The 13,853-nt window shown below is 35.6% G+C and overlaps 1 protein-coding gene across 6 annotated transcripts in view; it reads right to left on the bottom strand.

The window, feature by feature from the left end:
- Positions 1–1,845: 1,845 nt before the first annotated feature.
- Positions 1,846–13,853, bottom strand: part of C1H5orf34 (chromosome 1 C5orf34 homolog) — a 29,176-nt gene continuing 17,168 nt past the window's right edge. For all 6 annotated transcript variants that reach the window (XM_043979176.1, XM_043979180.1, XM_043979175.1 and 3 more), the window contains 5 exons: positions 10,623–10,790; positions 9,222–9,316; positions 7,510–7,611; positions 5,303–5,343; positions 1,846–3,443 (listed from right to left, as the gene is read on the bottom strand). In XM_043979176.1, coding sequence (XP_043835111.1) covers positions 3,241–3,443; positions 5,303–5,343; positions 7,510–7,611; positions 9,222–9,316; positions 10,623–10,790 — 609 coding nt within the window. In that variant the 3' untranslated portion in view covers positions 1,846–3,240. The remainder of the gene's footprint in view (positions 3,444–5,302; positions 5,344–7,509; positions 7,612–9,221; positions 9,317–10,622; positions 10,791–13,853) is intronic.

Genomic DNA, 13,853 nt, shown 5'->3' with positions numbered 1-13,853 from the left:
TGCTCTATCCACTGCGCCACCTAGCTGCCCCGATACTCAACTTTTGGGGACTAAAGTAACTATAGGGAACTTTGGCATCATGAATCACTTCTGCTTCACCCAAGTAGCAACAAGAACAGATAGTCCTTTTCTTTATTATTATTATTTTAAATAATAAACATTTTTATTTATGGTTTTGAGTTCTAAATTTTATCCCTCCTTCCCTCCCTCCCCTACTCCCTTCTCAGGGTGGTAAGCAATCAGATATTGGGTTATATATGTGCAATTATGTAAAACATTAACATATTTGTCATTTTGTACAAGAAAACTTGAAGAAAAAATGAAAGAGTGAAAAATAGCATGCTTCAGTCTATGTTCAATAAATATTAGTTCTTTTCTTTGCAGGTGGATAGTATATTTCATCATTAGCCCTTTGGCATTGTCTTGGATCATTGTATTGCTGAAAATAGTTGTCATTCACAGTTCTTCATCAAACAATATTGCTGTCACTGTGCACAATGTTCTCTTGGTTCTGCTCACTTCACTATACATCAGTTCATACAAGTCTTTCCAGGCCTTTCTGAAATTATCTTGCTTGTCATTTCTTATAGCACAATAATATTCCATCATCGTCATATACCACAGCTTGTTTAGCCATTCCCCAGTTGATAAGCATTCCTTTAATTTCCAATTCTTAGCCACCACAGAAAGAGATGCTATAAAGGGTGTAGCAGAGAAGCTGGTACCTAGGGCTACTCATCATGGGCCAGGGCACCAGGCCTAAAACCCAGGCTACCTACTAGATGTCCTGGTGCTATTAAAAAAAAATAAGAAGATTAAAACTTATTTATGAATACTCAGTTTCATAGGAAATGCTGTGACAGGAAAGACCTTTACAAAGCTCACTAAAATGTTTTGTGTCATACTTAATCCATGGGCATTTGTTTAATATACTTTGCATAAGGTTTCTTTCTGAACCTTTTCATTATTTTTGTTATTGTTTTGTGGTTTTTTCTGATTTCTCCAAATTCTTCCTTAAATTGTTTTGCCAAATCTGGAAAATCAACAGTATGTTTGTTTACTTATTTATTTATTGCTGAGCAATGAGGGTTAAATGACTTGCCTAGGGTCACACTAGCTAGTGTCAAGTGTCTGAGACTGGATTTGAACTCAGGTCCTCCCGACTCCAGGGCTGGTGCTTTATCCACTGTGCCACCTAGCTGCACCCCAATAGGTTTATTAAATAAGAACTTCTCTAGATATTTTGTCAAGGTTGTGTTGTTCCTGAAATTTTAGATTTTGATAAAAACAACCTAATATCGTAAAAGGATATATTTGCCAAAAATGACAATCTAATTAAAGTATCTTAATATGAAAAAAAAAAGGTCTTTTGGGTAACATCTTATTGAAAGACCTTAGAAAAACACAAATGAGATCATCTTTGCATCAGTCTGGTAGAATTCATTAATATTAAGCAGTACTTACAGTGTGCAAGGCTGTTGTTATTGGTTGTCCTTCATTTTTTTTTTTAAATAGTTTTGCTAGTTTTTGCTTCATAGTATAGTTTGAGATTTGGTACTGCTAGGCTTTTTTGGGAGGTGGACGGGGCAATGAGGGTTAAGTGACTTGCCCAGGGTCACATAGCTAGTATCAAGTATCTGAGGCCAGATTTGAACTCAGGTCCTCCTGAATCCAGGGCCAGTGCTTTATCCACTGCACCACCTAGCTGCTCTTTGTCCTTCATTCTTGAAGAGGACCATGACATCAGGGTGATATGACTTGCAGTGAATTGGATTTAAGTGAGGGAGGGCTGTGTAAGGTTTACCAACCTCACTTTCTCTTTCAGAGCCATGTGGTTTCAGTGGCAAGATATACATCAGGATGACTAGAGATGGCCCCTGATGTTGAAGGCAATTAGGTTTAAGTGACTTGCAGAGGGTCACACAGCTAGTAAGTTTCTGAGGTGAGATTTGAACTCAAGTCCTGCTGACTGCAGTTCCATGCTCTCTCCACTACGCCACCTAGCTGCCACTAGAGATAAAAAAAACCTAAAGGTGCTAACATTTTATTGGAAAATGCATCACATACACAATTAAGTGTTATACAAGGTCATGTGAGGATGGAGAGAGCACTTACAAATGGTAGTAGACAGTGGTCAGAGAAGGTTTCATGATAAGGTATACCTGCCTGGGCTGAGTCTTCAAGGAAAAGGATTTGGAGAGGAAGCTATAAGAAATGCATCCATAGGCAAATAGAGTGCCAGGCCTGGAGTCAGACTTATCTTCCTGAGTTCTTTATGATGTTAATTTCATTTCCAAAAGTGGCTTTCTTCCCCCTTCACTCCCCCAATACAGGGTATCATTAGCATAAAACTCTGAGACCTCTTTTGTTTCTTAAAGGAAATAAGACTACTGTCACTGAGTTATTTTGGAGGGAATTTGCACCTGTAGGACTGAAAGGTTTTTTTCTATACTGACTGACCCACAGTTCTCTAACACATTTACAGAAAAAAAAATCCTTGGATCAGAGAAACTGGATAGATAGTAAGTAAACAAATCCTTAGTGTTTTGCTAATTTTGAATAAAAAAATTTTGTAGGCTAAAAATGTACTTATTGTCTACTCCCAGAAGATTACAATCTAATCACTAAAATGCGTTTTGCTTATACATTTGTAAGCTACTCAAAGGCAGGAACTGTCATATTCATCTTTATCTTTCAATATTTAGCAAAGTAAAGTACATACAGGATACTCTTAATAAATATCTACTGTATGAATGAATGTTGGCTGGGAATTCAAAAAATTAAATAGTTCAGATTTCTCAAACAGTTCTTTATTCCTTGAAACAATATGATATTCATGATTACTTTAAAAATACATTTTCAAATTTAACTTACATTAAGTAGCACATTCATACAAAAATATTTACAAGCAGGGTGAAATACACTGATATTAAGTTAGAAAATTTTCACACCAATGCTAAGCAACCAGCTCAAGGGAAGCAAATTGTCCCATTTGATTTTTTTTTTCCGTGAGGCAATTGGGGTTAAGTGACTTGCCCAGGATCACCCAGCTACTAAGTGTTAAGTGTCTGAGGCCAGATTTGAACTCAGGTCCTTCTGAATCCAGGGCTGGTCCTCTATCCATTGTGCCACCTAGCTGCCCCCCACCTTCAATTTTAATAATTCTGCGTACAGACAATTCTCTTGAGGATAGTCATTTGAATCAACAAAATACAACTTTAAGAGCCTTTAATAATTTTTTTACTTCTTGGAATAGGCTAGAAGAGATTCAATATCCTGAAGGATTTCTGAGGTTTTCTTCAATGCTACTGATACACTCTTTTTATTCACTTCTTCAAAAAAGCTACGGGCTTCTGAAGATCTTGATTTTGAAATATCTGAAGAAGATTGTTCAGTTTTCTTAGTAGAAATCTCATTTAGGACACTGTCATTCTCCAATAAAACTAAGTTGTTTAATTAAGGAACTCTTCTGTAAACGTTCCATTTTTAGAGGTTTTTTGCCTAAGCAAACTACCTCAGAAACTTATAGTTTTGTTTGATTGTTATATAACAAAGAAAGCTCAGGAAAACTTTGGAAGAGGCTGGAAGGGAATCTATGAAATCTGTTTACAATTTGTATACAAGTTTGTGAGGGTTTTTTGTTGCTTTGGTTTGTTTGAGGCAATCGGGGGTTAAGTGACTTGCCTAGGGTCACACAACTAGTAACTGTCAAGTGTTTGAGGCCACATTTGAACTCAGGTCCTCCAAACTTCAGGACTGGTGTGCTATCTGATATACCACCTAGCTGCCCCTAGAATGTTCTTTTTATGTCAAGAAACAAAATCACCAAAATTTTGGGTTAGTAGCTTGTTTTTTTAACTGATGAAAAGCTATTTTATTAAATTGAAAAAAATGTATAAAGAATATGTTTACTTTGCATGAACAAAGCCAGTGCATCTAGGATAAGGGAAATGATGGGTTGGGGTGAAAAAAAATATTTGAATCAAATATTTGTGATAAGAATCTGAAAACTAACATGTTATCAGAAACAAACAAGCATATAAAACCAAAAGGTATTCCCCAAAATGGATATGGTGGTCAAAGGATTATGAAAACAACAACAACCCCAACTCCCCAAAGAAATGCAAAGTATTAACAACCATAGGGAACAATGCTCTAAGACTTAGCAAACTACAGCTGGCAGGCCAAATCTAGCCACCAGTAGCCCAGGAGCTAAGAATGGTTTTTAAATTTTTAAATAAGTCACTATGATAATAAAGAAGAATGCAAATCCAACAACCTTGAGGTTTTGCCTTATACCCAATAAAATTACAAAACTGAGGTAGTATAAGGATCATCAATGCTGAAGGGGCTGTAGAAAGAGAAGCACACTAGCATTATTTGTTGGTGAAGCTATGAATTGGTTCACCCGTTCCAGAAAGGAATAATTACATGAAGAGAGCAATTAAAATTTGGACCTATAGATTCTTCCACTGCTAGGCATATACCTCAAGGGAGTCAACAACTAAAAAAGGTCTTTAGACACAAAAGTACTGGTAGCAGTACTTTTTGTAGTGGCAAAGTATTGGAAACAAGACCAACCGACATCTATTAATAGTGGAAGAGCTAAACAAGTTGTGGAGCATAAATGTAGGAATATTATGGGGAAAGATACACTGGAAAATGTAGGTTATATAAAAGAGATAAAATTTGTAAAATTAGATTGTGCTTATTTTGGCAGCACAGAAGAAGCACTAAAGAGGAAAACATTTATATGAAGAGGAAATGAAAAGGAAAGGGATAGAAGCCAAGGGCATGTCTTCAAGGACTGTTATCATCAAGAGTAAAATAAATTGTGGAGTTAACTTCTATCTCTGAGTACGGTGACTACTTAACCTGAACCCAAAGAAAGGTCCAGCAGTATTGTGCATCTTTCATAACATGATGAAAATGTTTAAGGCAAAGTTACAGTGTACACTTTACAAACTACAAAGTTGTTTGCTTTTCTTATATAAAATCTAACAATGTGGTATTGGGGAAAGAATGCTAGATTTACTGTCAGAAGATATGGGTTTGAATTTCAGCTCTGCCACTTAATAATAATCTGTGTGACAGGCAAATCACTCCTCCATCTGGACCTTAGTTTCCTCAAAATGAGAGAACTATAGTACAAGATGACCTTCAAGGTTCCTTTCAGGACCATAAAATCCAATAAAATGTTAACAATTGCATTATGTTTAAAGTCATATTCATAAAGTGTTAATTCAGTCTAGTTTGAAAACTTAGTGGTGATGGACAATAAGAATTTATTCTGAAAGGATACAGTTAAATTTCTTTATTTTTTCAAGTTCAGAAGCAACAGACCTAAAACAAAGGAGAAAAAAGAATAAATTAAGATCAAATGGGGTAAATATTTCTAAGAGTGCTTAACACAGTAGGTACTTAAATGCTTTTTCCTTTGTGCCTTCTCCTTTAAGTTTGCAACTAAAAGGTTGTATGGTTATTTCACTAATGTACTGCTGTACAATTTTATTTACATAAAGTTTCAAATATATTAGATACTACCCCCTATTTTTCTAAGGAGTCATATATTTAAACATATACATAATCTTGAATATGACAATTTTATTATCATTAACTGTTATTTAATAAATCTTTTATTATTATTTAACTTTTTCAAGTTCATTTTTCATTTTCCCAAGTGGACTGTGAATATGCCCTTGCATCCTCAGGAGTAACCTACTGAGGGGTATGCACAAACAACAAAATGAATAATATCTGGGAAGACTAATACATTGGAAAGTGCGTCGCTTTGAATAATAAAATTTTCTAGATAGATAAGGCCAGAAGTGCCAGAACTTTAAAAAACTTTTTTGATGGAAATCTTTCCAAAAGGCAGACTCTACAGAACAACCTTTTTGTTGATCTTTTCAGGGTTATAAAGTACCAACTATGGTGATGCAATATTGATGCAGATAAAGTGAGACACAGGGCTAAATGGATACCAACACAAGTATCTCTTGGAACTTGATTTCTCTTTAAAAAAATGTTCATTTCAGCTTTACTATTCAGTTATATGCTGCTTTCTCATAAAGGATAGAGTGAAGACAAATCAGATCTTTAACATAACAATTAAATAGAAAATCCTACATAGGACATGCATGAGACATAGATTTTTCCCATGTCTTCTGTAATTACACTTCACATTCTAAATAAAACCCTCATTCCTGGTTGGATCAGTGAAGAAATAATAAGAGGCATGCTGATTGTAACAATATTGAGTAATATGCATCAAAGGAGGCCATCTGTCCTTATTCATGTAGAAAAGAGATTTTTTTTGTGCCTTCAAGTATACCTGCTGTATTCAATTTGAATAGTTATATACAATGTTGGTGGCTATTTGCCTATTCCTTCTCTCTAGCTCTCCAAAACCAGGAGAAGTAGATATGTTCTTAAAGTGATTGTGTGAGTTGAAATCCATGTGGCCATTTGCCTATATTGTATTTCTTCAATGATGCCTCTAATAGTTTCTCCACAGTAGACAATTGGTCCAGTGTGGCTGTTTGGTACTCATCATTGTTGCTTCCAACTATTGCCCATTACTGCCATCTCTGGGCAGCTAATGGCACAGTAGATAGAGCACTGAGCTTGGAATCATGAACTCATCTTCATGAATTCAAATCTGGCCTCAGATACTTATTAGCTGTGTGACTCTAGGCAAGTTACTTATCACATGAGTTCCTCATCTGTAAAATGAGCAGGAGAAAGAAATGGCAAATCACTTCAGTATCTTTCCCATGAAAACCCCAAATGGGGTCACAAAGAGTTAAATAAGACTGAAATGACTGAACTACAAACTGCCATTTCTGCTCTCTGTCACCTGTAATTTTTCATATGTCTGGTGTCTCCCCACCTTCCACTGCTTTAAAAAAAAAAAGTTTGGTCTTTTATAGCTATCCAGACAATTCTGTGAGAACCAGGGTGCCACCCCTTGCTGAGAAAGACATTGTGAGAACCAGGGCGCTGCCCCCTGATGAGAAGCATGTGACTAGAGTTCCAGAAGTTGCCTCTATTCATAGAACCACCTGTAAATCATGTCAATCAATGCTACCAGCCAATTAGCTTGGAGCTGTGTGTGGGGACCACCCCTCTTTTAGTCACGCAGGAAGCTTCCACTGGAACAGACTGAGAAACTATCTCTTTTTGGTTCGGAAAGGAGCTGGTGGTGGCAGAAGGAAGAGGAAGGTAGCCAGGTTTCCTAACTTCTGGAATTTACTCTCTTGGAGAGCTAGGTGAAGGTGGCTTTCTCTATCTCTCTTTGCTAACCCCAATATACTTTAATAAATGCTTAAAAGTCTGAACTATTGCTGAATTTATAAGTAAACTATGGTTTACTAATTCCCCCCCCCCCCACTGGCGGGGGGGGGGATAGGGAGGGACCTACACATTCACAAATTCAGGTTTTCTATATTTCAGTATTAGCGATTTTCCATAGACAAATAAAGTAGATAGAAAATGACCAATAAATACCAGTTTTCTTCAGTAATCGATGATGATGGAGGATATGTGAACATCTCCTTTGGATGAGTCTGAATCAGACTCCTACACCAAGCTATTACTGTTGCCACATACCTAGGTGGAATACAGTGATTAGTAAAGAAAATCACTGAAACGATCTATTTCAGAGAAGGTAAAACTACTTTTGCAGACCATTTGGGAAAAGACTGGTAATGAAAAAGTAGATAAAAGTGTGAAGTGAGAAAATTTCTAAAATTTTAAACTGTATCTAAAGCTCAATTTAATTCAACTTTTATTTTTTGCCTACATAAGATCTTCTTTCACTAGGAAAAACAATAACTTGAAATATCTAACAAATTTTGTTTAGGAATAAAAATAAAGTTGACACCTGGATTCCTTGAAACAGAAAATCCAATTTCATTTATAAGGTCATCTTCCGCAAGCAAAATAAATTTCAATTTAATTTCTACTTAAAAAATTTTTTTAATACAAGTTTTACACACAAAAAAATTTTTTAATAAAAGCTTACTTGATAAAATTTTAAAATTAATAAATTTTCAATCAATGCATATAACTATCAGTAACACATGACTCACTGAAATTATCAAATAAATGTGGAGATGTGGCCTTAAAGACTACTTGGACGGGGCAGCTGGGTGGCACAGTGGATAAAGCACCGGCCATGGAGTCAGGAGGACTTGAGTTCAAATCCAGTCTCAGACACTTGACAAGTATTAGCTGTGCAACCCTGGGCAAGTCACTTAACCCTCAATACCCCCCCTCGTCCCCCCAAAAAAAGACTGCTTGGACAAGGTATTTTTTTTTTAAAGTCATGGCATCTAGCTACCTCTTTTCATTCTGGAGGAAACAACTGCCTTGATCATCAACAAATGCTAAAACTAAAACAAAGTCAACAGAAAAAGAAGGTAAGATGAGTTTTCTCTTATGACTACTTAAAATGTATACACTTTTTTTTTGTTTTTGTTTTTGTTTTGGTGAGTCACTTAACGTGACTTGCCCAGGATCACACAGCTAGTAAGTGTCAAGTGTCTGAGGCTGGATTTGAACTCAAGTCCTCCTGACTCCACGGCCGGTGCTCTATCCACTGAGCCACCTAGCTGCCCCTAAAATGTATACACTTTTAAAATAGGGTAAAAATGTTGTCACAACCAATAATATTATGTAGGCTGAAAAGAGATAAGGAATAATTTTAGTAGGATAACTTTAAGAATCTTTCTTCATTGTGACAATAGAATAACAAAACCCCATTGGCCAATTTAACTTGCAGAAATTTCAATCCATTCCTTACAGTATCTACTCTACCCTTTTTTTCCTATAAAAATAAGTGAGCTGAATTATGTAAAGTTTTGCTTATTTAGATGTCCTAATAAAGGCCATATTTCAAAATGATGAACGGGTAGCAAAACACATATTACTTACACCTAATAATTTGATGAAGACCAATCCCTTTCTTTGATTTTGAAAACTAGTTGGAATTCATAAAGATTTAATTTCAGTAAGGCCGATATGTTCAGTTACACTATCTGCCAACCTAAGAGAAGCCTTTGCTATTTAATGAAATGCTTTCTTTTACCAAGATGTATTTTGGGAAGCTGTTGACAGTTTGGTGATAAACTCATTTCTAACAGACAAGTTAAAAAATTATTACTATTTCATCTTCTAACATGAACATACAAAGGAAAAGATAAGTTTTACTGTAGTACCTTTCAAATTGTCCAGGATTTTCAATCTGAATGAACTGTTCTTGTCCATCTGGAAGAGTTAATTTACACCAACCTAAGATGACACCTTGATTTACCTTAAGATTAGGAGAAATATAAAAAAGCCTCATAAATCTAATGCTGAAAAAATACTCCTACTTTATATAAATATCAATATAGAAATATTCAGTAAGTAATTGAATCAGCAAAGAAGTAGTAGATAATTTAAATGCAATTAATGCTTTCACCTGGCATGTGGATACTATTTTGACAAATTCTTCTTGAATTGAGATAAACCAACAAAGAAAACTAAAATGAAGTTAATTCCATTTATTACCAAAAGAAATCAAGAAAGCATAGTCCCTCCCATGTCTTCTGTATTTCATGAAGGAAGCAGAGTTAACACTATGATGTTTTTTCATTTTTTTGTATTCTGTAGAAGAATGGACACTACCAGTCCACATTTCAATCACAAATATACATAGTTCCCAACTTGTGAATAACAATACTAAAAGCTAGCATTTATAGAGAGCACTTTAAAATTTGCAAAATTCTTTACAAATATTATTTCATTTGATTCTACAAGAAACCCTGGGAGGTAGGCACTTCTATTATTCCTATTTTACAAATGAGGAAATGGGCAGATAGAGGTCTAGTGACTCCCTGAAGATCCCATAATTAATAACAGTCTGAAGTTAAATTTGAACCCAGGTCCAATGAAAGGATGTTTGAAAAATCAATTGGTAATTTATAATTTAAAATAATTTACTATACAAATAAGTTATGAACAATGTTTAGGTTTTCAGTTGACCTACAGATGATTATTTAACCTGTTGAATTACAATACTATAGTTTCTCATATGGGAAAATGAATCCCAAGTTATATTTTGGAACATGGAATTTTCTCTGCCGCTGTCTCAGTCTTAAAAAGAGAACCCCCTTCTTCCTCCCACTCCATTTAGAAGATGGAATTGGAATTGACTAGTCTCCCTTCTTTTTGCTGCTCCAGACAAGTCAAAGGGGCTCCCCCCCCCAATGTGGTAATAATACCAAGCTGAGAAGAGGGGTTTCAATGGCATTTTTTGAGGACTAGGGTGACAGAGGCTAAAGGTTTTCTATTTAAAGTTAATGGTGGGGGCAGCTAGATGGCGCAGTGGATAGAGCACCGGCCCTGGAGTCAGGAGTACCTGAGTTCAAATCCGGCCTCAGACACTTAACACTTACTAGCTGTGTGACCCTGGGCAAGTCACTTAACCCCAATTGCCTCACTAAAAAAAAAAACAAAAAAACAAATAAAGTTAATGGTGGGGAAAGATGTTCTATATTTTTACACACAATACTGAAGCCACATACACTGTTGAAAATCCAAAATAAAAAAGGCAGACGACCCTGCAATATATTTACCTGTCTCTTTCTGAAGAAAGAACTGAAGTTCCAAATAAGGGTTAGGGAAATACCATCCAAAAAGATAGCAAATACTTTATCATCAGAGTATACATAAAAACTTCCTAACATGGGAATGAATGTTTCCCTCAAAAGCACTGGTATATTCCCTTCATTTGATTCAGAAACCTAAAACCAAGTAAATTGAAAAAAGAGAAAAAAGTAATTATTCATAAACAAGATTTAAATAATGAACTATAATGTATTTTACCATTTTTGTTCTGAACTTTTTATAATCCATCATCTCATCATTTGTTATTAATGCAGATTTCTACCCCTCCATGCCTTTCCATCTTCTATGATTTTTGTTCAAATTTTACCAAATAAGAACCATTCAACTTTCTCAAAGCCTTCCATGGGCTCTTGAGTATTTTATGACTCTACGCTATTGAAGGCTTTTGTAACAAAGGACAGGCCTCGGCTGGTTCTAGAAACGGAAAATCTTTGATCTGGCCTGGGTGATAAACTATCTCTAGATGGAGAGACTTAACTGATGATGTACAAAAATTTTCATATAGCTCTTTTTATAGGAGCGAAGGACAAGAAACTAAAGTGGGACCATCAATTGGGGAATGGATAAACAAGTTATGATATACGAATATAAAAGAACAACAAATACTGTGTAATAAGAAATGATGAACGGGATAGTTTCAGAAAAACCTGGGGAATCTTGGATGAACTGATACAGAGTGAAGAGAGCAGAGTCTGAAGAACAATTTATACAATAATAACATTGTAAATAACTTGGAAAGCCTCAAGAACTCTGATTACACAAGGGCCAATCATAATTCGAGAGAACTGATGAAAGTGATGATCTCAAGATACAGAATGAGGCATCTATTTTTTAGAAATAATAAATTTGGGAATTGGTTTTACTTGACTATACATATCTATTAACAAGCCCCCCTCCCCCATGGTGGGGTAGGTAAGACAGAGAAAAAATAATGCTTATTTGTTAATTTTTTTTAAAGAGGCTTAGCAATAAAAAGCTGGTTACTCATGGAACAGATAAAATATAGTAGACTCAATTTTGTTTGATCCCTTTTCTGCTTCTGCCAGTGAGAATGGCAAAAAAGCAGAGAGTGCCAATAATCATAGTTCTTAGAACATCAATGAATGTTAAATTTATTATTAATTTGTGGCCTTTGCCCAGTCACAAATGTTAAATTATTACTGCAGTAATTGAAGAACACCCAGATTGAAATTCTTTCTATAAATGAAAACCAAAGAGGTAAATTAGTTGTAGTTAAATTAAAGTGTTACACAATAGGTTCTCCTTAGAGATGTGAATAAAGGAATTCATAGTATTGGTTTCATTTGAGTGTCCAAAGATAGGAGACATCATTTTGTGGGATACTTCGTTATCTTGGGAGTCAGTGCTCGCCAAAAAAACCCAAAACAAAACAAAACCCATATGCAGAGAAATTGATATGATAATTCTCAGTTATTGTACCAATTTTTGTTGCAGACAACAGTAGAGTACAAAAAAAAAATTTAAGGACTTAACAAGATCCTGTCAGTTACATCAACAAATTGATTGGTATTTGTTATTTCCAGTGTAAAGATGAGACATGGGGTGTGTGTAAGCTACTCAAATACCTCAAGCCTACTGTGGGTAAAATCATTGGAGCTGCCACGAACTAGAACTAGAACCCAAATCCAATACCATAAATTTAGGAACCAACTTGGGTTTATTGAGTTTACCAGTAAGGGAGCCTCACCCCCACATACAGACTCCTAGAGGGAATAAAAGGACCAAGCTTATATAGGTTTCAATTTAGTCAGGAGGTGAATTAGGTATGAGGTACATTAGGATAGGACAGGGCTCACTACGGGCTAGCAGGGTAGGAATAGGTGAAGTGATATCCTTTGACTGGACAGGCCTGTTTCTGGGCTAGTAATAGAAAAGGTTCTTCAGGTTAGCTATCACATGCAATAAGGAACATCAGACGGGCGGGGGGGGGGGGGGGGTGTTCCAATAAAAACAGGGTCAAGGGCCAGGGAGAGGAACTGCAGATAAAATGAAATTGAGTATTTTTCTGCTATTCACAATTTCTTTCTTACACTATGTGACAACTTTCTTTTTTGTTTTAATATATTTTATTGTTATAAAAATCAATTTTCTCTCTTCCCCACTTCCCCAACACTAAAAAAGTAAAAATCAAAACCCTTTTAACAAATGTATGTGCAGTCTCATTCTGTACCAAGTCCTTCGCCTGACTATCAAGAGCTGGGTAGCAGGTTTCATCAATGGCCTTCAAAATTGTTTGTTTTTATAATGTTGTTACTGTATACATTCTTTTTTCTGCTCACTTCACTCTTCATCATCTCAGACAAGCTGTAGTGAGAAGTATGTTAACTTAGCGTAACCAGCTCCATTTTGTTTTTAGCACCTATTTTATGCCTGAGATGTTTTGATTGAGTTGTTTATCTTATTATTACTGAAAAACAACCGAACAGCTAAACACTTGTGTGATAACGTGTGTGTCCATAACAACTGGCAAAACATGTGAAGTCCCAGCTGTGACAGGCTACCAATGAGAAAGTATTGTAAACAACTTTTGTCAACAGTTTATATAACTACCTACCAATTAAATTATGTAGTAGATAAATTAGATAACAGACCAACAATCAGAACTTGAAAGTAATCAGTTAATCCTCCAGCTAGAACCATAGAAGTAAGCTAGAGGTTTCAGTCACGAGCTTGCTTCTTACAATTAAGACAAACTCCTGCATTGTCTGAATGGCAACTAGCCAGACAACCACCTCTGAGATACAGACACATGGATTCTAGTTGGGAATTGAGGGCACTCTGCTATGAGTGCTGGTATGAGACACACTTACTGGCACTTCTAGGAATCAGGTTGGTGATATGTTCTTAGAGAGCTTGATGTTTGTACTGTCAAAGAGATAACCGCACATCATAGATTACTGAAGTCTGACTGTGTGCATTCATTGGTATTAAGTCTGATTTAGTGTTTCTGCTGCACTTATCAACATAATAGAAAATCAGTTTAGAGCATGAATTGTAGGTTATACAAGGTTTATGAAGCTTCACTGAATCCATCCTTTTCATTATTTCTTATTATAATAACAGTATTCCATCAAAATCATATACCATAATGTATTCAGTCATTTCCCACTTGGATGGGCCCACCTTAGTTTCTGGTTCTTTGCTAATATAAAATCAAA

Source organism: Dromiciops gliroides, chromosome 1 (assembly GCF_019393635.1).
Source record: "Dromiciops gliroides isolate mDroGli1 chromosome 1, mDroGli1.pri, whole genome shotgun sequence".
Taxonomy (NCBI): Eukaryota; Metazoa; Chordata; class Mammalia; order Microbiotheria; family Microbiotheriidae; genus Dromiciops; species Dromiciops gliroides.
This window is presented reverse-complemented; position numbering and strand designations above follow the sequence as displayed.